The following is a 26,776-nucleotide window of genomic DNA, read 5'->3' on the forward strand; positions in this document are numbered from 1 at the left end:
CTGGCGCTGGCGACCTTTGTGGTGTTTGTGTCGCAAAGCAAAAAAGCGTTTGGGGGGGGGGGGGGGGGGGGTAAATGAGGTACAGACAGACGAGTGGGGGGGGGGGGGGGGGGGGGGGGTCTAGGAGTGGGAGTCGAATATCACGCGCACACGCAGAAATCGGGATGGTGCCCCGGGACGAGTGAGGGAAACTGACCTGGTCGAATTGTCCATCTTCTCCTCTCTGCAGGGATCGGGACAGAGGTTTTTCCTGTGGAGGGACGGACGATAGAAGGGTCAGTCGATGGGTCACATGGTTGGAGACGTGTCACATGACGCGCGGTGCGTCTGGACTCACCAGCGGTTCGGCCATCACCATCTCGATCTTCTTCTCCGCCAGCACGGCGAACTCGGCGAACAGACTCTTGATGACGAACTCCCCGGGCTTGAGCTCCGGGTCGATGGTGATGCTCGACATGGCGGCTACGCTGGGTTTCTCCCACGAGGGGGGGGTCGCCGAGGAGGTGGCGCGGCGTCTACTCACGCTGCTGACCGGCGCAGGAGCTGCGAAGGGAGAGAGAGAAATTACAAACTCAGCGTCTGAACCTCACTGCATCATAAGAGGCTGAAACACACCGACAGTCCGTGTTATCGCTGCCGGTGGCGTCACGCTTCCTGGGTGTTTGTTGTCACCGTGTGGGGGAGAAGATTACGTGAAACCGGAAAAAAAGCCAGGAACTGACAGAAATGAGTTGAGCTAAAGAAGGCCGAGGCTTCAGAGTTTTATGAAACGCACAAATGAACTCTGCAGGTTTGCATGCGACGCGGATCATTTGGTTGTCTTATTCAAATCGCAAAAGGCAAATCGACGAGGAGTAAAATATCAGGCCAGCGTTTAGGATTTATATCTCGGATCTCTCTCATCATTTGAGTTTTAGAGTAGTAGAGTAATAAGTAAATACTGAATGAAGTTATTACGTATTTATCAACAGCAATTACTACTTTTAATACAGGCGGGAAAAATAGTCAGTAGTTAATATTCTAGTTAACACAAACTAAACTAACCCTAAATGACCGTATCAAGCACTTAAGGACCAATAAAACGACAACTGCATCATAATAATCATCAGACCGGTTTGGTCTACAATGGACGAACATTCGCAGAGCGACCCTTGACCTCCTTCCCCCCCAGGAAAGGAGGCCTTGTTCCGTTTCTTCCTGGTTGTCATAGAAACCCTCACACATTCCTAACAGTGCAACAACCTCCGAGGAGCAGAGTGCAGGAAAGACTCCGTCGGGTTCCTTCAAGCGAAGGAAAAGCTTTTAGACCTCGCAAAATATACACAGAGTACACTCAAATTAACTCATGAAACTCATTCTGTAAAGTTCTTTTTGCAGAATCAGCTGTTAGGATTGACCTTTAAAGAAAAAAACATTATAAACTACTATTATATTCATAATCAATTATTTTTTCAATACATCTATAACATGGAAAGAACTGCCGCACAATTGCTTTGCACACGATGAAGCCCACTAACATCACTAAGTGATTTTACTGAATAAGATTTAAATCTAATTTAAATTAAAGCAGTTATATAATTCCCTTTAATATTATGGTCCATTAGAGATGACTTGTGTGGAGAGCGTTGGCCGTGTTGTGGTCAAGTTGTCCAGCAGCACAGAGCTCTTTGTTTACTGTGCTGCACCAACAGCCCCCCGATGATGTCACATAGCCAGCTCCTCTCAGCCAATCAGAGCCTCCGTGGGACCAGTCTCCTCAAAGCCCTCATGACGACTTCCTTTAGTCCGTATTTGACTCCTCCACCAGATTTGGGAATTCAAAGTTTACGCAAATGATCATTACAGCGACTTTAAAACTATCTCAAACTTCACCTTTCGATGGCAAATGATTGTTTGATCTTCTTGTGTACGTGGTCTTTTCTATTTTAAAAATATGATACATATACACTGCACAAACTCTACAGGGACATGAAGGTGCTGCTAACAAGGACCTGGAGAAACTTAGAAGCTTTCGCTGGTTTCTGATCCAGCAGCGGTTCGATATCTACTGCGAGACTGGAACCACAGCTCTAATGGGGAGGACTGACTGGTGGGAGAGAACCAGTGAGAAACTGAAGAAGAAGCCAGTATTATTTTACACGTACAGGAAATTGTTCTCTGCATTTACCCCCCCACACAGCGTGGAGCAAGTAGGGGTTGGGCGTCTTGCTCAGGGACACACACACACACACACAGCCGGGGCTCGAACCGCCAACCCTGCGGCTCCCGGCGAACCCCCTCTACTCCATGCGTCCTCGCCCGCGTCAAACTACGGCGATGTAGTTCCATGTTGATTCGGATTCACGCGAGTGCAGATTGGATAGAACCGTGGTCGGCCGGCTCACGCCGGCGTTGGACGGAGTTGAAGCCTCGTGCTAACAGCACGACTAATTTGTAAAAAGTATTTTTTGCACAGGAAACAATGTCCAAGTGTAAAAAAAACGTAATTGGACAATTCTAACCGCCGTCCGTCGATGCTCTTCAGAGACGGAAGCGCCTTTATTTCTGATGTAATACGATTGGGAAGCTAATAATAGGAGGGAACCAGAAGACGGATCAATAGGAGGGAAACATTAGCGGCCCCAGAGGGAACCGGCGAGAGAGGGTTTTAAAAGGAGGAGGCAAGTAAGATGGGGGGGGGGGGGGGAGGCTGCTAATGGAGAGTGAAGAGAGCGACGGTGATGAAGGTACAGAGAGTGTTCTGCAGATGCTCCTCAAGAGAAGCTTTATCTACAAGCAGGAGCAGGAGGAGCAGGATAAGGGAGGGGGGGGGGCGCGGGGGGGCTATTCACTGCCACCTGCATACACATCAGACGAGCCCGGCTAAAACCGGGACTAAACATAATCCTTCATCCTGACAGCTCCCTTAATAACCACTGTGTCAGAGGGAGGGGGGGTAAGAACTCTCACAGACCGGGACGCACACCAGCGAGTACAACACTTCTGCCGGGGGGGGGGGGGGGGGGGGGGGGGGGGTAAAGATGTGTGCAAGCTGGTCTCGGTACTCACAGCTGCTGCTCCACGACTTGAGCAGAGATTTGATGCTGATCTCAAAGAAGACCGAGTCCTGCAGGCTCAGCATGGTGCCTCTATCCCTCCCGCTCTCCAAAAACAAAAAGTTGGGCTCCCCAGCAGAAAGTCTACGCGGCTCCCGTCACTTTCATTCCACAGAGAAATCACCTGCCCCCCCCGAAAGGATGGAGCTGAACGCTAGCCTCCACAGGTGCTGTTTAGAGGCAGCATCGTGACAAGACTCCCCAGGGAAGAGATGCTTCCTCCAACTGGAGAGAGAGGGCGAGAGAGAGCGGAGACCCCCCTCCCTGGTCAGTTAGACAAGTATTCCAGCCCGGCGACCGCGGCCCCCCATCCCAGATCTCAGAGCGGCAAAACAATCCAGGGAGGCGAGAACTTTCCTCCAGAAAAGCAGCACGGAACAAGTCCCAACAATGCACAGCAATATTCCCTCTGCTCCTCTTCCTGTGGTGTGTGTGTGTGTATGTGTGTGTGTGTGTGTGTGCGTCAGCCACCCCCACCCCCCCAAAACACTCCCTGCCTCCCCATTCGCTCACAAGCAGCCCCTCCTCTTCTTCCTTTTTTTCTGATGCCTGCTCCTTTCTCTGGAGAGACAGCGAGCTTGTTTCAACAGCCAACTGGGGGGGGCGGGGGCAGGGGGGCGGGGGCAGGGGGGTTGATGATGTCATCAAAAGGCTGCGAGTGCCGCCTGGCTGTGGATCAGCAATGCGTGCGCATGTCTGAGCTGCTACCGTGCCGCCCCCCCCCCCCCCCGGGCCGGCCTGTCGAAAACGACACTTCCTGTAAGCTGCACGGCAAAAGTGATGCGTCATCCCCGACTGCAGCAGGAGGCGAAGGAGCGGCGAGGGAGGGTGGGAGAAAAGGGGAGGAGAACAACTGGGAGGCTACAAGCAGTATTACCCCCCCCCCCTCCGGCCCTATAGAAGACTATGAGAGTGACTCCACTTCTCTCTCGTTTATTCCCTCAGTGAACGTTGTAAACATGAGTTCATGGTCTCAGTCTCTAGTTTCACGTCTTCTTCAACACAGCATGATGTTCATTTGGTGACTGATGGTCCATTTAGAGTCAAACAGACCATAAAACAGGGGATGCTTTAGGGCGGGGCTACACGCTGATTGACAGCTCGCTTGTAAAGTTGTTGGTAGCGACCCGATTTGGCCGTGAACCAAGACTACAAACCACTAGGGGGGGGGGGGGGTCACAGGAATATGGAATAACGTTGTGGTATTGAAAAAAAACAAAAAATGGGGGGGGGGGGGCTGGCGCCGTGGGTAACTGTTTTGTGGACATCACGCGATATTTTAATCTTGATTATCCTAAAAACTGATCCACACGACATCAAGCACTTTGCAGTCCGGCGCGGGATGAAGCCTGTTTACCAAACACTGGGGGGGGGCGGGGGGGGACGCAGCGGACAAACGCGCTTTGTTTTCTCTCCATGTCCTCCGCTACGCCAGTTAAGCTGAAACGAGGCCGAGCTGCCTGCAAACACACACACAAGCGTCCCACCGCAGCGATAACGCTTAAATCCGTCCGGTGACATCGCCAATGTTTTAGAAACGTTCAAAACTCTGAAAAGTGACATTTCATCCAAATCACTTTATGTTTAAACCTCCTGCTTTAATACTAATACTAATACTCGTGTCTCAAGTAGACCTTCGATCAGGCTCCTCGGAGCAGTGGGGGGAATTCGCAGCGACAATGTGTACACATGGCGTTTAAAAACAGAATTAGAGTTCTTATTGTCGCCCTTATCAGTCAACGCGTCCAGAGATAAACACGCACAGACCTCCGCTCGGTTCCACGCTGTTTTCTGTAAACCGCCTTTATTGTTTGAGGAATGCAGTAGAATAACAGACAACATCATCTCGGTGGGAACAGTCGGCCCGCCGGCCGACCCCCGACTTCCGACCGACGCCTTCCTGCAGAGGAGCGCTCGCTCGGCGAAGGATCTCGACTGGGTGCACGGCCGCGGCGAGTTACGGGAGCGTCGCTGGTCCAGCTCGCCATCCCCACTGGTACGGGAGCTGCTCCTCCCAGGAGCCGGCGGGCCGCAGGATGCACTTCCTGCTGCCCCGCTCGCTCAGTAATCGATAGGAGCTGTAATTCGATCCCTGACCTCGGCGGTGGAGCCGGGGCCTGCAGAGGACACGCCGCTCGGGAGGCAAACCACTCAGTCAGGCCGAGGCTGGCGAAGATGATAACCGGTTGTGGCGTAGCTGCGGTTTTGTAAATCCCGGAATGAGCAGCAGGTCAGCTGGTACCGTTGGCCGCGTGGGATAACCTGGTATGGTGACTTTAGTCATTTAAGTGCTGTGATAATAGGGTACGCTCGCACCTTTTTACTGGGCGGATTTCACTCGGCCAGCTGCCGAGGTATTACGCCCTTTAGCAGTATGCTGTGACTAATCAAACCTCGTTATAAATAGCGCCGTGCGCTAACCACAGACACCTTTCTTCTCGCTCACGCCGAGCCGAAGCAAACTCATTTCTCAGACTTGCCGAGCAGAAATGAAGAGCGGCGGCGTTTGTGATGGGAGTCATCCTCGGGTCAGAAGCACCCCGTCGCTCTGTGGAGGGGTGTGAATTAAGCGTCTTAATGCAGGTACAGAAAGGTCGGCTCATTGCTTGTAGCCTGGTCTCGCCACCACGGAGGAGCGCTCAGTGAGTCCAGCCTCCATGAACGAGCCGTCCGGCCGTCTCGCGTTTGGTCACATGCTCCGAACACTCCCAAATCACAAACAGGAAAGCCCTGCTGCACCCATTAACCAAATACCCTCCCAATCGGATCCCATCCCGACAACTCGGCGGAACTCGGGTGATGTCACTGCGTGCAAAGAGTCAGTTCTGCAACCAGGGAGCGGCGCTGACATTTAGACACGGTGCAAAACATCCCCGAGGTAACAGCGGCCCGGAATGCAAACTATCAAATCACTTTTGACACACACAACTCACCATCGTGCCCCCCGCCACCACCAGCATGATGGAAAAAGGAGAAGTTTCTAATATGACGGATGTTTCCTAGTTGGAAAGAAAGAAAGGAAAGGTTTGAAAAGAGATTTCCCAAATGGCAGTAGGTAGAAACGCTACCACGATAAATCAAATAACCATTAGCATTCCTGAGCGCCGACCCGGCGTGTGCACAGACACCAGCCGGCCTCCTCGCCGTTAGCGTAGCTAGCCCCCCTCTCAGAGGACGGGAGAGCCTAGCAGACGGGGAGCGAGCGTGCTCCGACAGGCACAGCCGCAAAGAAACAAGAACAGCAGCCGCGCAAGTCATCGCCCGGCCTGCACGCACGCATCATTCCTGTAAACCCTTAACCACTGTATCCAGACACACAATGCTGCACCTCCTCCACGGGATTAACATCGTCAGCACAACTCGTACGCTCCAGAGCGGGCCGGTCCCGCTGCCAGCAGGACCTGCAGGGACCAGAGTGATCCAATATTCAGTCCACCGTCTCCTGCTCCTGACCCGAAAAGCTCCGACGGACAACTCGGCCCGTGGTACCGAGCGCTCTTCACTAGTGATGAGAGAGATGTTTATTAGAAGCACATGAATCACGGAACTCTCCTGGAGGCCACGGGACAGCAAAGCAAGTTAACATGTCAAAGACGTGTTGGTAAACGATTGCGTCTTCACGGTGAACAGCCAGCAAAGCGCAACCTCAGCATTCATGTTGCGTTTGGTTCGTGACCTGAACTCTGTAAACCTGAAGAGGATCTGCCAATTTAGCCGCTTGGCGCCAAGCGAGACGCGCTAAGTGAGCTGAACTCGTTCAGGGGAACGTCTGCAGAGCGTCCTGACAATCCATTTGGTGTTTAATATTAAAGCGCTTTAATTCAGCCTGAGCTGGAAGGCAACGAGGTTTGTTTTGCTCACACTGTTTGTTGTTGAATCAGATTCTGCATCATTTGAATCCAGCTGATTATAGTGTGCGTGTGTGTGTGTGTGTGTGTGTAGAAATGTGCTTTATACAGTCGATCATATTATGGCTGCACAATTAATCCAATATTTATCGCGATTAAGACTTTGGCTTCAAAACTAACTCAACATGATCGACAACAAACGTGAAAAGTTTAATATCCTTAAACCTCCATGAATAATTGTGATTTCATTTTGGCCGTTTGATTAAAACCAAAATGATAATTGCGATTAGTATTTATCAGTAGAATGTATTAATGTGCATGTCAGCATGAATGTTAAGCTCAACCAACTGAACAGAAAGCATTCACTGTTTTAAAAGTCTCCTGAATGAAGACGATCCAAAGTCAGCGCGGCGCCGCCGTACCTTTGACGCCGGTTCGGTTCCATCGGACCGGCTCTGCCGGGACCTCCTCGATGGCCTGTCCCATGGCCAGCAGGCTGAGGCGCCTCATGCGGAGGAGCCGTGGACCCGTCTCCCGGGGTAAGCCCCCCCTGTGCTCAACGGGCCCCTCTGCCGACATGGCACCCGGGACCAGGCTCTTCAGAAACTCCATGATCCGTCACTCGGGTGCGTAGCGCCCCGGCCGTGGCATTCTCCAAAAAAACAAAACAACCTGCCCTGTCACAGACCCCCCCCCCCTTTAACCGGTCTCCTGCTGCACCATCATGAGCCCCGAGACCAGACGCCACCTCCAGTAGATCAACAAACAGCTTCCTTCCTCTACTAGTAACTTTTACCTGTCTGCTCACCCTGGAAGCAAAACTAAAAAAACAGACGTGCCTCTTTGGGCTGTGATGTCATCGCGGAGGCGGGGCTTTGCTTTTTTTTTTTTACTTGGTGCCAAGCGCTATCTTGGGGTGGAGCTAGAAACATGTTCCACAGGAGATAAAGCAAGTCTGGGATGGCGGCCAATCACAACAGAGACGACGTGGGGCCACACCCTGGCGGGCGGGGGGGGGGCGAGGTAGAAGACTGACAGTAGAAGGGAAGTGTGAGGCGTGGGGGCGGGTCTGGCTGCTTTTACCGATAGTCCTTATCGTCGTCAGTGTCGTTACACAGCATTCATACAATACAAATATACCCCCCTCCTGCAGAATCAGCAGAGTGGGGCAGGGGGGGGTGATGACGGACTGCTGCGCTCTGCTTCTTCTACCTGCAGCAAACCCAAACCCTTCCAAGTGTCCCGGGCCTGGACTGTGCTTTGCTGACGCGTGAAAAACAATGAAATAAATAGAAAGTAGACGCTTGGCGCCCGAAGGAGTCCCTGGGGGTGTCGGGGAGACACCTGGACACCACCCGCAAAGAGGCACCGCTACCTACGCGACTCATTCATTATGATCACGCGACTCGGCACAACGGGGAAGTCAACACATCATCCAAAGAGCTCCTCTTCAAAAAGGCCGGTCCAGTTTGTTGATAACTATTGTTGATTATATTACCCACCAATAAACAATGCACTTCTGACGTCTTTCATACAGCAGCACTACATACACACACGGGCAACAACGCACATCATGAAACACGGGCAGCACGCCAGATGACGGCTCCCCTTTCATACGCCACTTCTCAAAATACATTAGCTCCTCATTTCCACTGTGGGAGTCTCTTCTATATGGACTTCTCTTATCCAGCACCAGACCTGCCTGCAGGGGAAGTCTGCTAGAAGTCTGCCCCCTGGAGGCCAGCAGGCACAGCGCACACGCTCAGCAAGACGTGACGCTAAAGGCCAGAAAAGCTCGTTAGAGCGTCATTAAATCTGATTAATTTACCGTTAAATTCAGTTCAACGCCTTTACAATGCACAAAGTAGCTACTAAACAGAGCAGCTTTTAGGGTCCTGCTTCAACAGCATCACTATTGAGTACAGTCAGTTGTACAGTTGCATTGGCTTTATTAATACAATAATATAGTAGTAAAACTAGGAAAATGATCTGGACTCTGAAAGCATCTATCGTCACACGTAACAAGGTATGCTTTAATCAAAGATTATAAGAATAATACATTGTCATTCTTATAAAACAGTAAATGTGTGACTATAACGCTCCACCGGTCACTCCCCTTCACACTGCACACGTCACTTTAAATGTAAATTATCACTTTGTCGTCACTCGTCACTTTGTTACTTGTTTGCTAGTGCACTTTATGCTTAATATTACTAACCCATTGCATTAGCATTTCATTATACTTTATTTTATTACTTGTGCACTGCTGTCTTGTTGTCTATTGTTACACTGTGTCACGCACCAACCGCCAAGACAAATTCCTTGTACGTTTGACATATTTTGGCAATAAATGTTTCCTGATATTTATAAATATTTTGTAAAGATCCAGGGTCATTAAAGGTACATTACGCAAAAATACATGTTAGCTTGCAGCATTTTGTGTAAACCGTGAGATAAAACAGTCAACGCAAAAGAAAGCAAAAAAAACACTGAAACAAGTGTTGCAGCGCGCGTGAGTAGTGCTCATAGCTTCAGTGTCATTGTTCACGAAGCGTTAGCTTAACAAATTCCAGTTTTCTAAATGCTGACACCGTCAACGTGGACGCACGTCTACCCTCAAAGGTCAGAGGTCGCGCCCACATTCGGAGCAGACGAGAGCAGACCTTGCTAAGATTGGATTTGGGCTTCTTTGACGTCAGAAATTGAGTTGTGTGTGTGGATAAAATGCAGAGTTATATTGAAAATGAAGCATTTTAATTGAATTTAATAAAATTATGCATATTGTATGTACAAAAAAGGAGGAAGAAGGCTGGTTGGGAGAAAGTGCACGACTGAGACGGAGACACAGAGAGACGGAGACAGAGCGACAGAACTGATGAAGATAGCATCAGCCGGCTCAAGCTCCATAATGGCCAGTGGAGGCAGCTGTGGTTTAGTTGGGGACCAGGTCCCACTGAAACAATACCGCTGCTCAGAACCGCCCCCCCCCCACCGATGGAATGTGGAAGAGGAAGCTCTGGGAACAATGTGCAGCACTGCCGCCGCCCCCACCCCCCCTCGCGCTCATGCAGCAGAAAACAGGAAAACTGGTGAGCCCAGAAGTCACAGTAGGTTCTGCACTCAGCTGATGGAGGGGGGGGCAACTCCACCACCTGATGTCAGTAAACACTTTCAGGTCGTGAGCTGAATATCAAAACAAAGTTGCACTGCCCTCTACTGGTGCAAAAAGGCAACTGCACCCTCAAATGATGAAGCCATAGAACTACATTAATGCATGCGACAAGAGCTTTCTATCCTAAACAACAACCATTACGGAGACCTAATGAAACAGTTTATACACACACACAGCTCAGTGGGGCCATGTCAGAAATGCGTTTCCCTGCACACTTTGTGTTTTTTCTCTCCGGGTTTTAGAGGTTGACAAACCCGACCGCATCGCTTCTCTCGGTTCCTGCACTCGACATACATTCTGCCTTTTTCCCAGCCCCCGTTTGCCTCCCTCTACTGGGTTCATCTGCACGAGGGGAACGTCCACGTGCCGCCTGCAGCCAATCGACCAGCAGAAGAGAGCCGCCTCGACCGCTGCGAGGCGACCCGGCAGAAGACTGTCGCCGCCGCCGAAGAATGTGACCCAACAAGAACCTAAATGAAATCCGTCTGTGTGGGGTTCTTCCTGTCCTGACCGGTTACCCTCGGCAACCAGACGCCACGGAAACGAGCAGAAACTCCACATCGCAACCGCTTTGCTCAAGCGACATGACGCAACCACAGTTCTCACGTTCAGCCTTCTTTCTTTTCAAAAATATATTATTAAATGGTAAACTTCTAAAAAGGGTTCTGCCAAAAACTGACTCACAAAAACAGGTTGAGAGTTTGATTTAGACAAAGTCAAAACTTGAAGCCTGTGTACTTTATACTGGAGGTCTTATAAATATACATTAACACACAAACAAGTGGTAACTACAATGACTTTAAACACTATGGTAGATCTGCACAGCCTCTTTTATTCCACGTGTATTTATTCAGAGCACACACAGCAAATAAAGAAAATAATTTAATATGATAATAATAATATTTAAATAGTCAATGAAACTGATTGGGGGGCCTGCGAGGCTTCAAACGAGACATGAGACATGAGACAGCATAACTGCAGAAATGCAACGGTCAACAAATGACGACATTCACCGAGAACGAAAGCGGTCTGAGGAAGGACGGAGCACAAAAGAGACTGAATGTTTCTATTTCCAGCAGGCAGCAAAAGAAAAACAAAGAGATTAATGCAGCGCCCTGTTCATTCCCACACTGCTTAACTCGCAGTCTCAGGACAGCCCAACGCCACAGCTCCCCCCCCCGTGACGTACCTTAAGGCCATGGAGCTCAGGCTGCAACTGGGAAGAGACGCGAGTTCACTGCACCAGGACCTGAAACGGAGCACAGAGGAACTTCTTTAACTAACAGCGTCCACATTTATCACAGGCTGTATGGCATTTGACCTTTGACTGGACACGGAGCACGCACGGCAATGTACCGAGCGGCTGAGAGAATTCATCCCTTCACTCACTCATACGGTCAGTTAGATGAAAGGCGGCGACCTGATAGGTCGACTGTTGGCCTCTGCGCTGCGATCGGATTAAAAGCACATCCCGAGCACAGTAATAATCTGAAGATTACCCGCTACGTCCAAGTGGCACTTACATAAGAGTGTGTACTTTCGCTCTAGTTAATCATCACAGAATGGAAAGAGGCTTCTTCAGTCGGGTAATCTGGTATGCGGCCTTCTCTTTTGATTCAAGACGTTAACTGAGGAGGGTTTAATCCAATGCCGCCTAAAATGCACAATCAGGCATGCACGTATGGGGGTCCGTGCATCAATCAGGCATCAGGTTTATCACTCACCAGCAAGTTTATACTCCACACAAACAGCAGCAAGCTGCATCGCTTGACAGTGAGCGGCAGGCGGAGAGCTAAATGATAAGAGCTACGGTAACTCGGTAAGTGATGGCGCCTTTAAGAAGCGCCGTTAGCTCGGTGGCAGCAGGAAGGACAAGCGGGTATCAGAGACATTGGACTGTCATAAAAAAAAACGGCGAAGCGTAATCAAACTGCAGTCAAACAAAGGAAGGGAGAAGGGGCTGGAGTCCCAGCAGCCAACCAAGTGCAGAGAGCGCCGAGGACAGGATGGTGAGAAAAGGTCAAAACAGCCAAACAGAGTCACGTCATGCGCCTCAGTCCACCACAAACACTCGATTCTCACGCCGACAGACGTGACAACAACACATCTGGCTTCCTGCTACAAAAAACATTTTTAAAAACCTGTGACCACAGCAGAAGGCCCAACCCTGTGCACATCCTGACTGCTGCAGCGAATACAGCCACATCATAAGCTGGCGCTCTATATTTAGGCTCTGAAACACCGCTCTCAAATTTACCGGAAAATGATTTATTTCAGGTTGAGTCTAAATATTGTGCACTTTTTGTTGCGAGCGCCACAGGAGAAGAGGGCAAAAGGTTGTGGGATCAGAGCTGATCTCGTCAATGGTTAACTCCACTTTATCAAAAGGCAAAAGTTGTGGCTGAGGTGCTGTAGAGCCGAGTCCAAATATTGTCCGGTTTTGGTGCCAGAGAGAGGGGCCAAAGGTCGCTGGGGCAGAACCGATCGCATCAATGGTTAACTCGACTCTAACATCACACGGCGAGGATGCTGCAAAGAAGAGACAAGGTCTCGGCTCATATCGGGACCTTCTGCTTTCCTGTTGAGCTCAGAACCAGGTGGCAGGTACAGTGAACCAAGTCCTGTATGTGCCGCCCCCCCCCCCCCCCCTCGACACAAAACGACAGGCCCGGACCTGCTCTAATCACTACATCTTGAGGGGAAACATTAGCGGCTTCTCCCGACTGGGAAGCGCATGAACAAAGACCCTTTTGCCCGCCTTGCTCTGAGCGACACGGTGCAGACGAAGCTGATCCAGCACGGGGCAGAAACGGAGCTCAGCTGAGGCCACTTTGAGGGCAAAGACGGGGTGGTTTCTTTGGCGAAGGCGGACCCAAACTCAATTATGCTCCAAAACCTCTCTCCCAGAGCCAAGGATAATCTTCCTCAGCAGGGCTCAATTACAAGTTATTTTGGGTTTGACTCGGCCCGTATCGTGAGCTACATTACGCCCGAGTCGCTCAACTGAATCAATAAGAAGCAAAGCTTCACCCGCGTAGCTCAGAGGAGGTTCTGCTGTGCCTCCATGTACACTGCACCAGGAGGAGGGGGACAAAGTCAGCTCCATCAAGGTCACACAGATGGTGATCAAGCATCCTTCTGATCTGGAAACATTTTGGAACAACTTCACTGCCTTTAATCATTTACCAACTCGTGAATTTCCTTATCTTCATGAGGACTTTTCCCCCAAAAACTGAATGGAGGGGCACAGCAATACTGCTCAATCTTACTCCTCCAGTGTGTGTGTGTGTGTGTCCAATGCTGGACAACGTGGCCATTCACATTGGTGCTGATGATTTTCAGCCAAATTCATGTTCAATTGCTCCAAGTGTTGTTTGTTCAGTTGTCCCGTTAATAATTCAGTTGTTTGCAAATACAAACACACGCCCGGATACAACCGCTCGGTGCAGATAAGAGGTCACCTACGGAAATCTGGCACAAATAAGGGAAAAGCTCACATCATGTGACACGGAGGCCTCAACGTTTTGGGGAAGGCCAACAAGAATTTGCTATCGGCGCTTTTCTAAATGGAACTAAGTTGACTGCCGCGGGGTCAAAGGGCGTCAGAAGGTTTCAAGCCCCTATAGAGGAGGACACTTCGCTTAGGGAAGAAATGAATTATGAGTTGATAACTGCTTATGCAAACTTATGAATAAGACCTGAAAACAATAAAGGTTGGTGTTGGAGGAGAAACACAAATCAGACAGAGTTGTTTTTGTTTTACATCAGATTTTTGCAGTCACCATTGAAATGCTGAGTTAGCGGTTAATCCTTGCATGGGTGGGGGGGGGCTAGCTTAGTGTGGGGCCACTGTGGGGCCGTTATACCTCCCCCATGCTCCTCTGTGCCATTGATGTCTTACTAGATTAAACCAAACACACCAATTCACTGGAATTATGCCCCAGTTAATCTCAAATAGATAGCAATCTGGGTGTGTGGGGGGGGAGAGATTCCCCTAGTTGGTGCACAAGTCAGATAATACACATCTGTACTGCCATCAGAGGCTTATCCCGGGGAAAACGAAGGAGGATCCGATCTATACACCGATGATCTCGCAGCACAATGTGCAAACTGGGTTTGTCGCAGTCCAGCCGCCACGTGTGGGCCCACGGTCACAGAAAAAAAGTCCCTGTCACTGTGGCTTCGTCTGAAATAGCTCTGGTCATCTCCACCTCCGGCCGCCAAACATGCAGACTGACCAGATTCCTTCCCATCCGTCTGTCTCCAAGGGCCACTGCAATGTGCCTCCACAGAAAACGAACAAACGCTCCATTGTGGGCGAGATGCACTCTAAACAAGGAGAATGAAGTCCTCAGATGGAATGTTAGCTGGAAGCAAGGCTTGACACTTCTCTCACTGTTGTTGTAATGCATTGAGAGAGAAAAACACATGAAAGGGTCATGGCAACAAACTATTACATAAAACCAAAAAGTCCCTGCTCATAAATGACCCAGGTGAATAAGTTAAAAAAAAAAGCGTCACAAAGTTCCGTGTGTGTGTGTGTGTGTGTGTGTATGTGTGTGTGTGTGGCAACACAACGTCACATCGGTTGTTTAACGGGACTCTTTATTAACAAGCCACACACAGAAAATAAAAAGAGAACTACTAAAGTAAAAGTGGCTAACATATGAAGATAACGTCCATCATGGTAGCTTTCAGCTAGCAGCTAGCCCGGTATTGATAATATAGGCGGATTTCTAGCTAGCTAGCTAGCAGCAACTTGATTTAACAACTTGATTTAGCCGAGCAGCCAGTTGTCAAGCAACCGTTACACAGTTGCTAACAGCGCGGCTAGCTCTCCGCCAGCCTCCGAGTAACTGACAACAGCCTGCGGGCTAGCTTGCCCGGTGGCTAGGCGATTAGCTCCCGTTAAGCACAGGGAGACCCAACTCCCTTCACTTAGCATCGCCGCTTAGCCATCGCTACTTAGCATCGCTGCTTAGCCATCACTACTTAGCATCGCTGCGGTTGCCAACTGTGTTGGAAGAGCTAACGTAACCTCAACGGCAAAGTTAATCACGGAACTTGACAAGAGCCAACGTCAACCGCCGTGTGCGTAATCGCTGCGATATTCGTAAAGCCGACGTTACTCACAACTTTTCTTGTTTCCTCTCCTTTCCTTTTTTTTAAAATTTGAGCTAGGTGGCTAGCTTGCAGACGTTCTTCTCATTTGGCCGAACAAGCTCGAACGTCCTGGCCCTCGTCCATTGGAAAGATTTTGCGTAGTGGTGAGATTTTCTTTTTTTTCTCTCTCACAGTGCTTCGGTGTCGGGGGAGCTCCACACGGAGCGGACGAGCTGCCCAGTGCTCCCGCCTTCTTTTTCGTGGTTGGCTCAAGAGGTGTACGCCCAGGTAAAGCGCAGCTCTCTATTGGACCAAATCCGTGGCGATCAGGAGGAAACCGACCTGTTGATTGGATGACGTCTTCGAGGGTGACGTATGCTAGGAGTTCGCCTTTTTATATTGACCAGCGTAGACCGAAACTTGTGCTAGGCGGGCGGCTACTCGGAGGAGCTACAGTGACAGGGTCGGAGCTAAAGACACCTTAAAAGAATTCCATGGTTGAGATGAGGAGTTCTGTTAAAATAAACTTTATTAAAGCGTCACTTCTAAGATATGGAGGAATAAGACGGACATTATGATGAATAAATAACTCAATAAATAAAATGACAACATAAAAAGGTCAAATTAAAAGCCTCAATTATCAAATACATGTACAAGAAATAAATTGCATAGTAAAATATCGAATGTATTTATTTATTTGAAATAATAAAGGAATGGATGGATAGGGCAATCAATAAAAAATGGAGGCATGATTGTAAACAGAAAATAATACATTGGAGGATAATATTGTATCAAAATAAATCATGAAAACAAATAATTTTTTGTATCAAAACATCGTTAAAACATTAGATCTGCCTAATATTGTTAACGGAACCAAGAATATTCAAAGGAATACCTAGTTGTGTCATATTTTAGGGCCACAAAAGTTGCCTAATATTTGTTATTTGGGAGATTTAGACCTAAATGAGAATTATGAAGAAATACGGTAATAAACGTTTTGAAAAAAGTAAAAATATGTTATTTCAAATAATGTAATGGGAGAAAAAAGTTTTAAAAAATATATTGGGGGGAAAAATATTTTGGAAAAAAAAATCCAAATATGTTAGGTCATAAAATGTCATGGAATAATACGTAAAAAATGTTAGGTCGAAAAGTGCTACAATTTGTTAGTGTTTTTAGTGGAGATAGAGTCTGAAGAGGTGTGTCTTTAGTCTGAAGATGTGAAGGCTCTCTGTGGTCCTGATGTCATCAGAGAGCTCGTTCCACCATTTAGGGGCAGGACAGCAAAGAGTGGTGATTTAGTTGAGCAACAACAAATAGTAGAGGTATTTATGTAGGATACTTTTAATGTGAAATGGACTAGAAGTACAAGTGTAGCTTAGTTGAAATATTCCAGTGCCATTTCACCATTACATAAGCAAAGAGCGGCTGTGATCAACTATTGGAGCGATATTCCCTGAAGGCGGTTAGTCCGGAACTACATTGAAGGTAACACCAGTTGGTTTAAATTTGTGTTCAAAGAGTCAAAGATTCATCATATCAGCTAACAAGTGATCCAGTTATTCAACTGGATCACTTGTTAGCTGATATTAAAATAACATAGCTGCAGCTGAAACGAAGCTCTGGACAACACGTTCTTCTTACGCTTGTATCATTAACAAGGGAACAGGCTCCACAACAACACATGAACTCCCTCATCCACCAACATCACCACCAGTCATCTCCATAGTGCCACTGTGCTTCACATACACAACCTGAGCCCTTCACTGACCTTCTGACCCCAGGACATGTGAGACCTCACTCACAGAACATGTCAGTCCGTAACCGTACGTTCGATCTGCTCATATGTTGGAATTGCGGTCACCTGACAAGGAAGTGTTGCCGGGGGAAACACGTTAAAGCTTTATTTGGGACCGGGCCGACGGAACACAGCCCAGGAGCTTCACTGACGTTGGGTGGGGTTACGTCACTCACACAACGGTCGAGAATTGAGACGTAACTCACATTAAAACGAACGCACCGCCGCTAACCTCCGCCCGGCTGGGCCGAACCTGAAGAACCCAAACAGGGTTCACGGGGGGCGGGTCAGCGCTTCACTAAAGCGGCCAATCAGATCCCGTCGTGGGCTGGGTTTCGAGGATGCACGAGGAATCTCTGGCGTGTGACGTGCCCATAAATATAAAAAAGGAACTCTCTACACCAATCGGTAGCCGGGCTATCGCAGCCTGTTTGGGGAGCACCTACCAATCAGATGCGCGCATGGGAGGGGCTTATCTCCCCGTTTCCCGCCTTCCCGTGACGCGGCAGCTCGAGTGGCCAATACACGGAGACAATAGGCGGAGACCGAGCGACCTCGCGTCCAACCGACGTCCGTGGGCGTGGCTTAGGTGGACATGGCCCGCCTATTGGCCGGTCTCTGGACTTCCCACAGTACTGTATGTTCACTGTATGTTCCATAAAAATGCACTCTGATGCGGCAAGTGAGTAGAAACCAAACCGGGGCTTCTTCAGCACCGAACCGCGAGCCCTCGCGGATGTCGTGGAGTTTGCCGAGGGGGCGCAAAACAGCCGCGTTGTGTCGCTGCGCCTACTTATGTGTGTGTGCGGATGGATTCCGTGCAGTTCGGTGCCCCCCTTTGTATCTGCCAGTGTTTCTCCTGGGCGACAACAAAGGGAGGAGAGCCGCCGGAACCGCAGAGGTTTCGGACCCGCGGGGGCCGGTGGGGGTGGGGGGGGGTTTGGTTTGACACCAGGGGCTCGTTGTGTGCGCGTGGCGTCCGCGGAGCTGCGCAGCGACTTGTGAACCCACAAGGGTTTTTCTTTTTGTTGTGTGTAATCGGCGCGTAATTTGCGTTTCTAGTCCTCCTTCCCCCGAGGACGCACCGGGCCGTTTCCTCTCGTGACACCGCGAGCAGCGTCCGTTTTCCGGTCATCTGCGGACCTTTGCAGGGAACCAAAATTGTGACGCAGTTGTGTTTAAGATCGTCGGTTGCCTGCCTGCTGCTGCAGTGCTGTCGGGCTTTGCGGCACCTTTAAACCAGCTGCTGCGAGAAAAGCGTCTGCGCAACGTGTTGTGCGCAAGCATGCATACGACGTGTTTAAGTGAAATGCATTAAATCAGCTGAGGCGCAAAAGAGGGGAGCACAGGGCTCTGAGAGGAATAGTTGCCCTGTGAACGCCTGGGAGTTGTAGTTCTGCCCCCCCCTCCCGCGGCAGAGGCGCCAGGGCTGTTTACAGGAAATGGACTACAGCACCCAGAAGCCCGTCCCTGCACATACTTTGTAAACTCCTTGCAAGTTCAGCGTCTGCACGGCTATTTTAGGTCTGCAGCTCAGGCTATACGTGTGTGATTTTCCCAGAAAGCATCGGGATTTGATGACAGGGTTGAGTTCCGCGGGCGGGGGCGCATTTGGAGACAACGGCAGCACGCGCGATTACGTACAGTTTGCATGCGTTTTTCTCTCCGTGTGAGAGACATCTTTGTTTTTTCGGAACCTCCTTTAAAGTATAAACGAAACCCGAAATAAGTTGGAGAGTTGGTTGTTGACTAGCGGCGACATCGGAGAAATAAAATACCCGACTTCGTGTTAGTGATGCGATGACGTCACGAGCCGCTGGAGTTGTGCGCTAGTTTGATTTGTCTCTTTGTTGTTGGAAATAGATTTACAGCTGAATTCCCATTTGACTACACTGGCCGGCATCCATAAGATCCACCACACCTTGCACAGGCTGGTAAATACACGCTGGCAGCTTGTGTATTTCATAAATATATATCTATATATATTTAGACCTGTGCTGTGAGCGGCGTGCCCTGCTCACCGGCATGTGGTTTCTCTGCGTTTCATAGAACCTGACAGAAGACGTTGGACAGGACAGCCATCCCTCAGGTAACCGGGGGACACGTCTAACCCTTGTCTCTTGTGCCGCGCGCACGCGTGTTCGTCTACACATACATGTGCGTGTTTCCACTTCCTCCCCCCAGCGTGCTGCTCCAGAGCCATGCCTCCCAGGAAAAAGAGGAGGCCGTCTGCAGTGGAGGACATGTCGGCCAAGAAAAGTCGCCAGGACAGGTGTGACATCCGCCCCCTTTTCTCCCCGTGAACGGCAACGAGGCGGCTCCTTAACACCAGTGAACCTTCTTGCTTCCTCTGCAGCGTTTTCAGGAAACACGAAACGCCGCAAATCCGCGAGGAGGAGACGTTTTCCAGCAAAAGATGCCTGGAGTGGTTCTACGAATACGCAGGTGCAGCTTCATTCGGGGGCCTGTCACTCACGTGGTCGCGTTGCCGCTTTATCGGCGCTGACGGGTAGTTTTCTCTGGCGTGAACAGGCTGCGATGACGTCGTGGGTCCAGAGGGGATGGAGAAGTTCTGCGAGGACATCGGGGTGGAGCCGGAGAACGTGAGGAGCTTCTCTTTAATGTTTCTCTACTTCTTAGCGGTGGCTTTTCATCTCTCCGCTCAACTTAGTTGCTCGAGCTGACGGAGGAGATTTACACGGGTAATAACCGGCTAATAACTAGTGATGTTGACGGTAAGCCAGTCTGTGATGACTCCTAGTGAAGGACATCCCTCTGGGGGTGTGAATCAGTTCACCCAGAAGCTAAATAAAGGCCCGTTGTTCCCCCCACTGACCCGTGTGCCCAGGTGGTGATGCTGGTTCTGGCCTGGAAGCTGGATGCGCAGAGCATGGGCTACTTCACGCTGCAGGAGTGGCTGAGGGGGATGGGCTCGCTGCAGTATGACACACACACACACACACGCACACAGCGCTCAGTCGCGTGCCTCTGTGGCGTGGTGGTGATGGCGGCGGAAGCGCGGCGTCCTTCTGAAGCTCTGTTCTGACCCCCCCACCAGGTGCGACTCCACGGAGCGGCTGAGGAACTCGCTGGATTACCTGAGGTCCGTGCTCAACGACGGCACCAGTTTCAAGCTCATCTACAGATACGCCTTCGATTTCGCTCGGGTGAGTCCCGTTTGTCCTGATGCACGCAAACACACACACAAACACACATGATGATGTCACTGTACGCTCCACGTACGCTGGGGGTCTTAATGTCGCCGTTTTCACCGGACAGGAAAAGGATCAGAGGAGTTTGGACTTGAACACGGCCAAGTGCATGCTGGGTCTTCTTCTGGGGAAGACGTGGCCTTTGTTTCCGGTGTTTAATCAGTTTCTAGAGGTAAGGGTCAGAGGTCCTCTGCAACATTAGATTAAATTAGATTTTAGTTCACAACTTGTTAGCATGTGACGAGTGACGACCAATCAGAGCTGGTAGATAATTGTTCGTCACGGGGAATATTTGACTTGCTAAACTAAATCCAAAATACTGTGGAGCAGAACCGACTAATGGCGGATGCTAAGCTATAGTTGGCTAGTCGGCGTTCAAGGGGCGGGACTCAATTAATTAATTAATTAACAACAAGTATTGAAAAATTCATTTTTATTTGTCTAATTTATAGTTTACCGTTCCTCAGCAATCAAAGTACAAAGTCATCAACAAGGACCAATGGTGCAACGTTTTGGAGTTCAGCAGGACAATCAACCTGGACCTCAGCAACTACGACGAGGACGGCGCCTGTGAGCCCACACACACACACACAAACATACGCACACACACACACACGCGCACACACACACTAATCCCGTCTCGTTGTGCCGACAGGGCCGGTTTTGTTGGACGAGTTTGTCGAGTGGTACAAAGAGAGACAGATGTCATAAAGAGAAGAAGAAACCACTGTGACAACAAACGACTGAGGATCAACAACCAACAAGTACACAATACGATGGTAAAGCAGTGATTGTTGGGGCTTCCTGGTTAAGTGGGGGGGGGGGGGGGAGTGGACGGGGGGGGGGGTCGTCCTTGGTTTGTAGCCTGGTTGGACGCCGCACAGAGCGCCCCGTCCCCCCCCCCCTGCCCACGCCCTGAGTGGCATTTCTCTCTCTCACTGTGACTCGTCATATTGCTGTGTGTGCGTTTTGATAACATGACATCACACGTGGGGGGCGGGGCTTATTTTGAAGCACACTGTGTCAAGCGGTCGATCCTCAGCTGTTTTCTTCTTTTCATTCGTGCCAGTGATTCATTTTCACTTCTCCATCTCCATTTTTGGGGGGGTGAGGGGGGGTTGGTACCTTTTACGCCGTATCTACTCTAAGAGTTTGCTAACCCCGCCCCCCCCCCCCAACACCAAACCAACCAGCATTGCTGCTTACTCACTCTTTCACGGTTCAGCGGTGATTTTGCGCGTCCTCGTTGTGTCGGTAAGAGTGTTACTGTGCCTCAAAAAACATGCCCCCCCCCCTCACCCACCCCCACATAGCAACAACCCCAAATGTGTATGTGCACACACGCACTGCGGTGGTCTGGGATGATTTCAGGATGATTCGGGTTGTGTAATGAGTCAATTCTTATAGTCCAATAGTTTCTTACCAGTAGCAACCCCCCCTCCGCCCCCCACAGTGGAAGACCGGTGACCCTCCTCAGGACGAGGTCCGTGAGGGTTGGAGCGGGTCGTGGGGATCAGACTCTCTGCCCTTCTCTTAATACGTGTATAAAGGTTTTGTCTTTTTGGCCGTGGTGTGATCGTGGAGATTTAATATTTGCATGCCTGCTCCGACGGAGCCTTTTTTGTGAATGGATGAGTTTCTTTTATTTTTTTTTTATTTTTTATTTGTTTCTTTTGTTTTGTACAGGAATTTTTGTGTGTTTTGTGCTTAATTATTTCGATATTCACGACCATGTTATGTTAATTCTGATGAAATTACATTTCTCTTGAGAGCCGTGACCTCACAGGGGGAGCACGAGTTCCCCTCCTGCATTCGGCCCATCTTGACGCATCCTCGCCCCCCCCCCTGCAAAGCTTTGGGCGGCCGGGATCTCATTTTATTTATTTTATATTTACATAAAAATACACGTGGAAATGTGCTGTGAAGAAGAAACGCGTTGAAATCCACTGCAGCTGAAACTGTGTTTCTCTGGTTGTGGCTGAATGCTCAGCATCACATCTGGAGGTCGATTGCTTACCAAATACTGTGCCGAGAGCAATGTTTTAGTATTTCTCCCATGAGGATGCAGGAGGACGAACACCCTTGTCCCAAATGTAAATATGTATGTACACTATGTAAGTGTCTGTCAGTTTTCACTATAACCTAATGTCTATATACATAAATAAAAGGGTTTATTAACTAACTGGCTTTCATTGGCTTCTTAAGTTAAGACTTTTACCAAAGTTCCTTGTTCTTTTTTAGATGCACTCCATAGATGAAAGTTGTATTGTTCAGAGATTTTTTTTTAAGGCGTTTTAATAATACATGACTATTAAGTTGATATGGATTTGTTTTACACAATCGATCACAGGGTAGACATTGTTCTAATCAATAATTCATTCACAGAAGTGAGGTAAATCAGAACGGTTAAACCGAGCCTTCAGAAGCTAAAAACAAATGGATTTTTCGTTTCATCAGAAGATGGTACTTAACAATAGAATGTAATCAGCATTTGGGCTATTCAATCGTGTACAACATCAATGCCAGTCATTTGCTTGTTTTATAGGTGTTTTGGAAGCCAATGACTTTAAAAATCAGAACTCACTCATCTCCTTTTGGGGAATAGTCTTATTAGGTTTTATGGTAGCGATGAAAAATGGGCCATTTCCCCTCCTACTTCCTACTTCCTGCTCTCTGTAGACCTCCACGTAAGCCTTACGGCGGGGACTGTGTCGTGGGGATAAGAGGCGGGGCTTCCCGTGGCGGTCCAGTACCTCCGAGGTCGTGCCTCCTGTATCGGGGAATGCCGTACAGCAAATCTGTTTCTCTTGAAGTTGACGACTCGACCTCCCCCGCAGACCTGTGATTCTCAAACCTGGTATCATCCGACCGAGGAGCTGCAACCGAAGCCCAATTTCCCTCTGTGGCGTCCCACTTGCGTCTGTCCGAAGACATGGCCTTCAGGGCACCGAGGCCTCTCCTTTCGTTCCTGGCCTTGGGTGCGTCAAGCTTCTCAAAACCTCCGCCGGGTGAAAGAGAAACATCACGGGCAACGGGAGAAGAGCGTCCCGTTGGACTCGGGACGGAGAGGTCGGGCATCTGGCGGCCGATGCTGGTCCATCGTATCTCTGTTGGTATGTCCGCACCACCTATAGGCCGCCCGGTTCTTCCGTCCACCACGTTGTCAAAGCCCACGCGGGGAACTCTCTTTGGGGCAAAGGATGGACTTTCTTGTTCAACACGTTCAGTTTCACGCTGGCCACTCTGGGAGGAAGACCAACCTGGCAGCGGCGATGTTTTCATGATTACGCGCTTGTAAGCAATTAGAGAGTCGTTGTCTGTCATTCCCGACATGTTTGATGCAGATCTGCTTTGGTTGGTGTCACTTCCGCTCTCGCTGGAAGAAGATTGCAGCGGCCCCTTGACATTCAGACGTCTCTTCACTTGTGGGATACCGAGACTCAGATTGGGAACACTGAGGCTCGTTGTCTCGTTCTCGCTGGAGCGGGATTCCCTCTGTGCTCTGATATCCAAAGCCCTCCTGACACGGGGTATGTTGGCGAGACTCAACTCAGGCCGCACCGAGTCCAATTTTCTGTCGAGCTCTGCCTCGTCCTTCGTCCGCCCCAACTCTGTTTGGCTCGGTTTGACAGTGACGGCTTGGGTCGAATACAAAGAGGTAGGATGCTGGGACGCTTCCTTCCTCCACCCTTCACCTACAGGTTTTGTTGATGCATCCTCATTCTCACTGCTGCTGGGAAAGGAATCAGGAAGCTGCTCTAATGGTGGAACCTTTTCATTTACTTTGATATCCAGGTACCTTTTAACATGTGGGATACTAAAACCAGTCAACAAAGTATCTGGTTTTCTCTCAGTTCTTGGTCGGTTATAGTCTTTCGTTGATTTTTCTGTGCCCTGAACTGCGTCGCCAGAGTGGTCTCCTCGACCTTTCAAACCAAGAGAAACCTTCCCTGGTTTGTCTTCAGGGATTATAGTTGATTCTTTGTATATGATTCCTTGCACTCCAGCACCCTTTCCATTACCTTGTGTTCTGTTGCTTGTACTCTCAGTCCCACTGCTGGAAGATGAGGGGGAGTCAGGTGGAGCTAACGAGGACGGACTTGGTGGTTCACGTGTATTCGCTGTGATATCAAGGCGCTTTCTAAACCGGGAGACACCCAGGTTCATGGTTGCCCAACGTGACTGAAGTTCTGGGTTTATCTCCGGTGTTGCGCTGATATTCAGACTTGTTTTGTCCCCCACTTCTTCTGTAATAACTGTATACTTTTCTAATTGGATACTGTTGTCTGTCTTTGGACTGCGAGACGTGCTTATCACTTGGGTATTTGGCGATTCAGTGAACTCCTTTTTGGTGGCCTTTAATACGGACGATAGTTCCAATCCTTTAGCGTTCTCGTCCTCCCCGGAGGAGATTGATTCAGAATCCATCGGTTGAGATGGTCCTTTGATATTCAAACGCTTTTTCGTGCCAGACAATCGATCTGATTGATAACCTGTAATCCCTACGTAAATTCTCTGCTTCTCCACATTTGTAGATCGTGCTTCACTCTCATGATCACTGCTAGAAGAGGACTCAGGTGGTGGTGGAGAACGTGCTTTAATATTCAGGCGCTTTTTAACGTGGGAGACACTGCGGAGTTCCGGGTCGGGCCATCTTCCATCTGGATCTACTGTTGTTTGACGGTATCTTACATTCTTTACATTCCCCTCTTGCTCATCTGAGCTGCTCGATGAGCGTCGAGAACTGATTTTGTTCATACCCCCACCACTGGACAATGAATCCGGAGTTGGTGATCGGGGTTTGATGTCTAGACGTCTCTTGATGCGCAGAGAAGCCTCAAGATCAAGAACAGGCCACCTTGTGTCTGGATCATGACGTCCTTGGTAAGATGTCGGTCCTGCAATCTCCATCTTTCCAGGCCTCTCTGTGTAGCGAGTTGTTTCATCCTCACTGTCACTACTGGAAGTTGAGTCAGGTGATGGTCCTTTGATGTCTAGACGCCTCTTGATGCGTGTAGTGGCCCCAAGATCAAGGACAGGCCACTTGGTTTGTTGGTCATAGCTTACAGTTTGAGATACTTCACTGGGAAGCTTTGCCATAGACAGGTTTCCCTGCGCCGGTTTCTTTAGTTGGTCACTGTGACTACTAGAAGATGAGTCAGGTGATGGTCCTTTGATGTCTAAACGCCTCTTGATGTGAGGAATCTGCTCAAGATCTAGAACAGGCCACCTTGAGTCTGCATTATGACTTCCTGTTTGGGATACTAGAACTGAAGGTCCTACAATCTCCACATTCCCAGGCCTCTCTGTGTAGCGAGTTGGTTCATCCTCACTGTCACTACTAGAAGATGAGTCAGGTGATGGTCCTTTGATGTCTAGACGCCTCTTGATGCGTGTAGTGGCCCCAAGATCAAGGACAGGCCACTTGGTTTGTTGGTCATAGCTTACAGTTTGAGATACTTCACTGGGAAGCTTTGCCATGGACAGGTTTCCCTGCGCCGGTTTCTTTAGTTGGTCACTGTGACTACTAGAAGATGAGTCAGGTGATGGTCCTTTGATGTCTAAACGCCTCTTGATGTGAGGAATCTGCTCAAGATCTAGAACAGGCCACCTTGAGTCTGCATTATGACTTCCTGTTTGGGATACTAGAACTGAAGGTCCTACAATCTCCACATTCCCAGGCCTCTCTGTGTAGCGAGTTGGTTCCTCCTCACTGTCACTACTAGAAGATGAGTCAGGTGATGGTCCTTTGATGTCCAAACGCCTCTTGATGTGGGGAATATGCCCAAGATCTAGAACAGGCCACCTTGAGTCTGGATTATGACTTCCTGTTTGGGATACTAGAACTGAAGGTCCTACAATCTCCACATTCCCAGGCCTCTCTGTGTAGCGAGTTGGTTCATCCTCACTGTCACTACTAGAAGATGAGTCAGGTGATGGTCCTTTGATGTCTAGACGCCTCTTGATGCGTGTAATTGCCCCAAGATCAAGGACAGGGCACTTGGTTTGTTGGTCATAGCTTACAGTTTGAGATACTTCACTGGGAAGCTTTGCCATGGACAGGTTTCCCTGCGCCGGTTTCTTTATTTGGTCACTGTCACTACTAGAAGATGAGTCAGGTGATGGTCCTTTGATGTCTAAACGTCTCTTGATGTGAGGAATATGCTCAAGATCTAGAACAGGCCACCTTGAGTCTGCATTATGACTTCCTGTTTGGGATACTAGAACTGAAGGTCCTACAATCTCCACATTCCCAGGCCTCTCTGTGTAGCGAGTTGGTTCATCCTCACTGTCACTACTAGAAGATGAGTCAGGTGATGGTCCTTTGATGTCTAGACGCCTCTTGATGCGTGTAGTGGCCCCAAGATCAAGGACAGGCCACTTGGTTTGTTGATCATAGCTTACAGTTTGAGATACTTCACTGGGAAGCTTTGCCATGGACAGGTTTCCCTGCGCCGGTTTCTTTATTTGGTCACTGTCACTACTAGAAGATGAGTCAGGTGATGGTCCTTTGATGTCCAAACGCCTCTTGATGTGAGGAATATGCC

At 49.4% G+C, this 26,776-nt stretch overlaps 2 protein-coding genes across 23 annotated transcripts in view; one reads left to right on the forward strand and one right to left on the reverse strand.

The window, feature by feature from the left end:
* The window catches only part of fryl (furry homolog, like), a 47,467-nt gene extending 31,973 nt beyond the window's left edge, over nucleotides 1-15,494 (reverse strand). For 8 of the 19 annotated variants that reach the window (XM_078108773.1, XM_078108779.1, XM_078108778.1 and 5 more), the window contains exons 1-4: nucleotides 7,366-7,685; nucleotides 6,029-6,094; nucleotides 338-543; nucleotides 197-250 (exon numbers count right to left, since the gene is read on the reverse strand). In XM_078108773.1, coding sequence (XP_077964899.1) covers nucleotides 197-250; nucleotides 338-543; nucleotides 6,029-6,094; nucleotides 7,366-7,555 — 516 coding nt within the window. In that variant the 5' untranslated portion in view covers nucleotides 7,556-7,685. Of the gene's footprint in view, nucleotides 1-196; nucleotides 251-337; nucleotides 544-3,048; nucleotides 3,653-6,028; nucleotides 6,095-7,365; nucleotides 7,755-11,304; nucleotides 11,365-15,248 lie in introns of those variants that run through there. The other 11 variants (XM_078108788.1, XM_078108785.1, XM_078108782.1 and 8 more) reach the window with 6 other exon arrangements.
* Nucleotides 15,495-17,580: 2,086 nt separating this feature from the next.
* On the forward strand, nucleotides 17,581-22,410 carry dcun1d4 (DCN1, defective in cullin neddylation 1, domain containing 4 (S. cerevisiae)). 4 transcript variants are annotated; one of them, XM_040183402.2, is made up of 11 exons: nucleotides 17,581-17,698; nucleotides 18,880-18,950; nucleotides 19,066-19,105; nucleotides 19,201-19,288; nucleotides 19,373-19,461; nucleotides 19,549-19,619; nucleotides 19,865-19,956; nucleotides 20,075-20,183; nucleotides 20,296-20,400; nucleotides 20,681-20,798; nucleotides 20,884-22,410. In XM_040183402.2, the coding sequence occupies exons 1-11, from the start codon at nucleotides 17,656-17,658 to the stop codon at nucleotides 20,937-20,939; spliced, it is 882 nt and encodes a 293-aa protein (XP_040039336.1). In that variant the 5' UTR covers nucleotides 17,581-17,655; the 3' UTR covers nucleotides 20,940-22,410. The 4 variants fall into 4 exon arrangements, with proteins under 4 accessions (XP_040039336.1, XP_040039337.2, XP_077964940.1 ...); XM_040183403.2 differs by having other exon boundaries at nucleotides 17,664-17,698; nucleotides 20,696-20,798; XM_078108814.1 differs by lacking the exon at nucleotides 17,581-17,698 and adding an exon at nucleotides 17,705-17,917.
* The last annotated feature ends 4,366 nt before the right edge of the window (nucleotides 22,411-26,776 follow it).

Source organism: Gasterosteus aculeatus, chromosome 8 (assembly GCF_964276395.1).
Source record: "Gasterosteus aculeatus chromosome 8, fGasAcu3.hap1.1, whole genome shotgun sequence".
Classification (NCBI taxonomy): domain Eukaryota; kingdom Metazoa; phylum Chordata; class Actinopteri; order Perciformes; family Gasterosteidae; genus Gasterosteus; species Gasterosteus aculeatus.

What these genes read in the sequence shown, in the direction of transcription:
- dcun1d4 (XM_078108814.1), top strand. Translation starts at nt 17,812, where the DNA reads ATGTGTGTGTGCGGATGGATTCCGTGCAGTTCGGTGCCCCCCTTTGTA. An exon ending in AAGAAAAGTCGCCAGGACAG is followed by an intron (nt 19,289 to 19,372) that starts GTGTGACATCCG and finishes CTTCCTCTGCAG; the next exon opens with CGTTTTCAGGAAACACGAAA. An exon ending in TCGGGGTGGAGCCGGAGAAC is followed by an intron (nt 19,620 to 19,864) that starts GTGAGGAGCTTC and finishes CCGTGTGCCCAG; the next exon opens with GTGGTGATGCTGGTTCTGGC.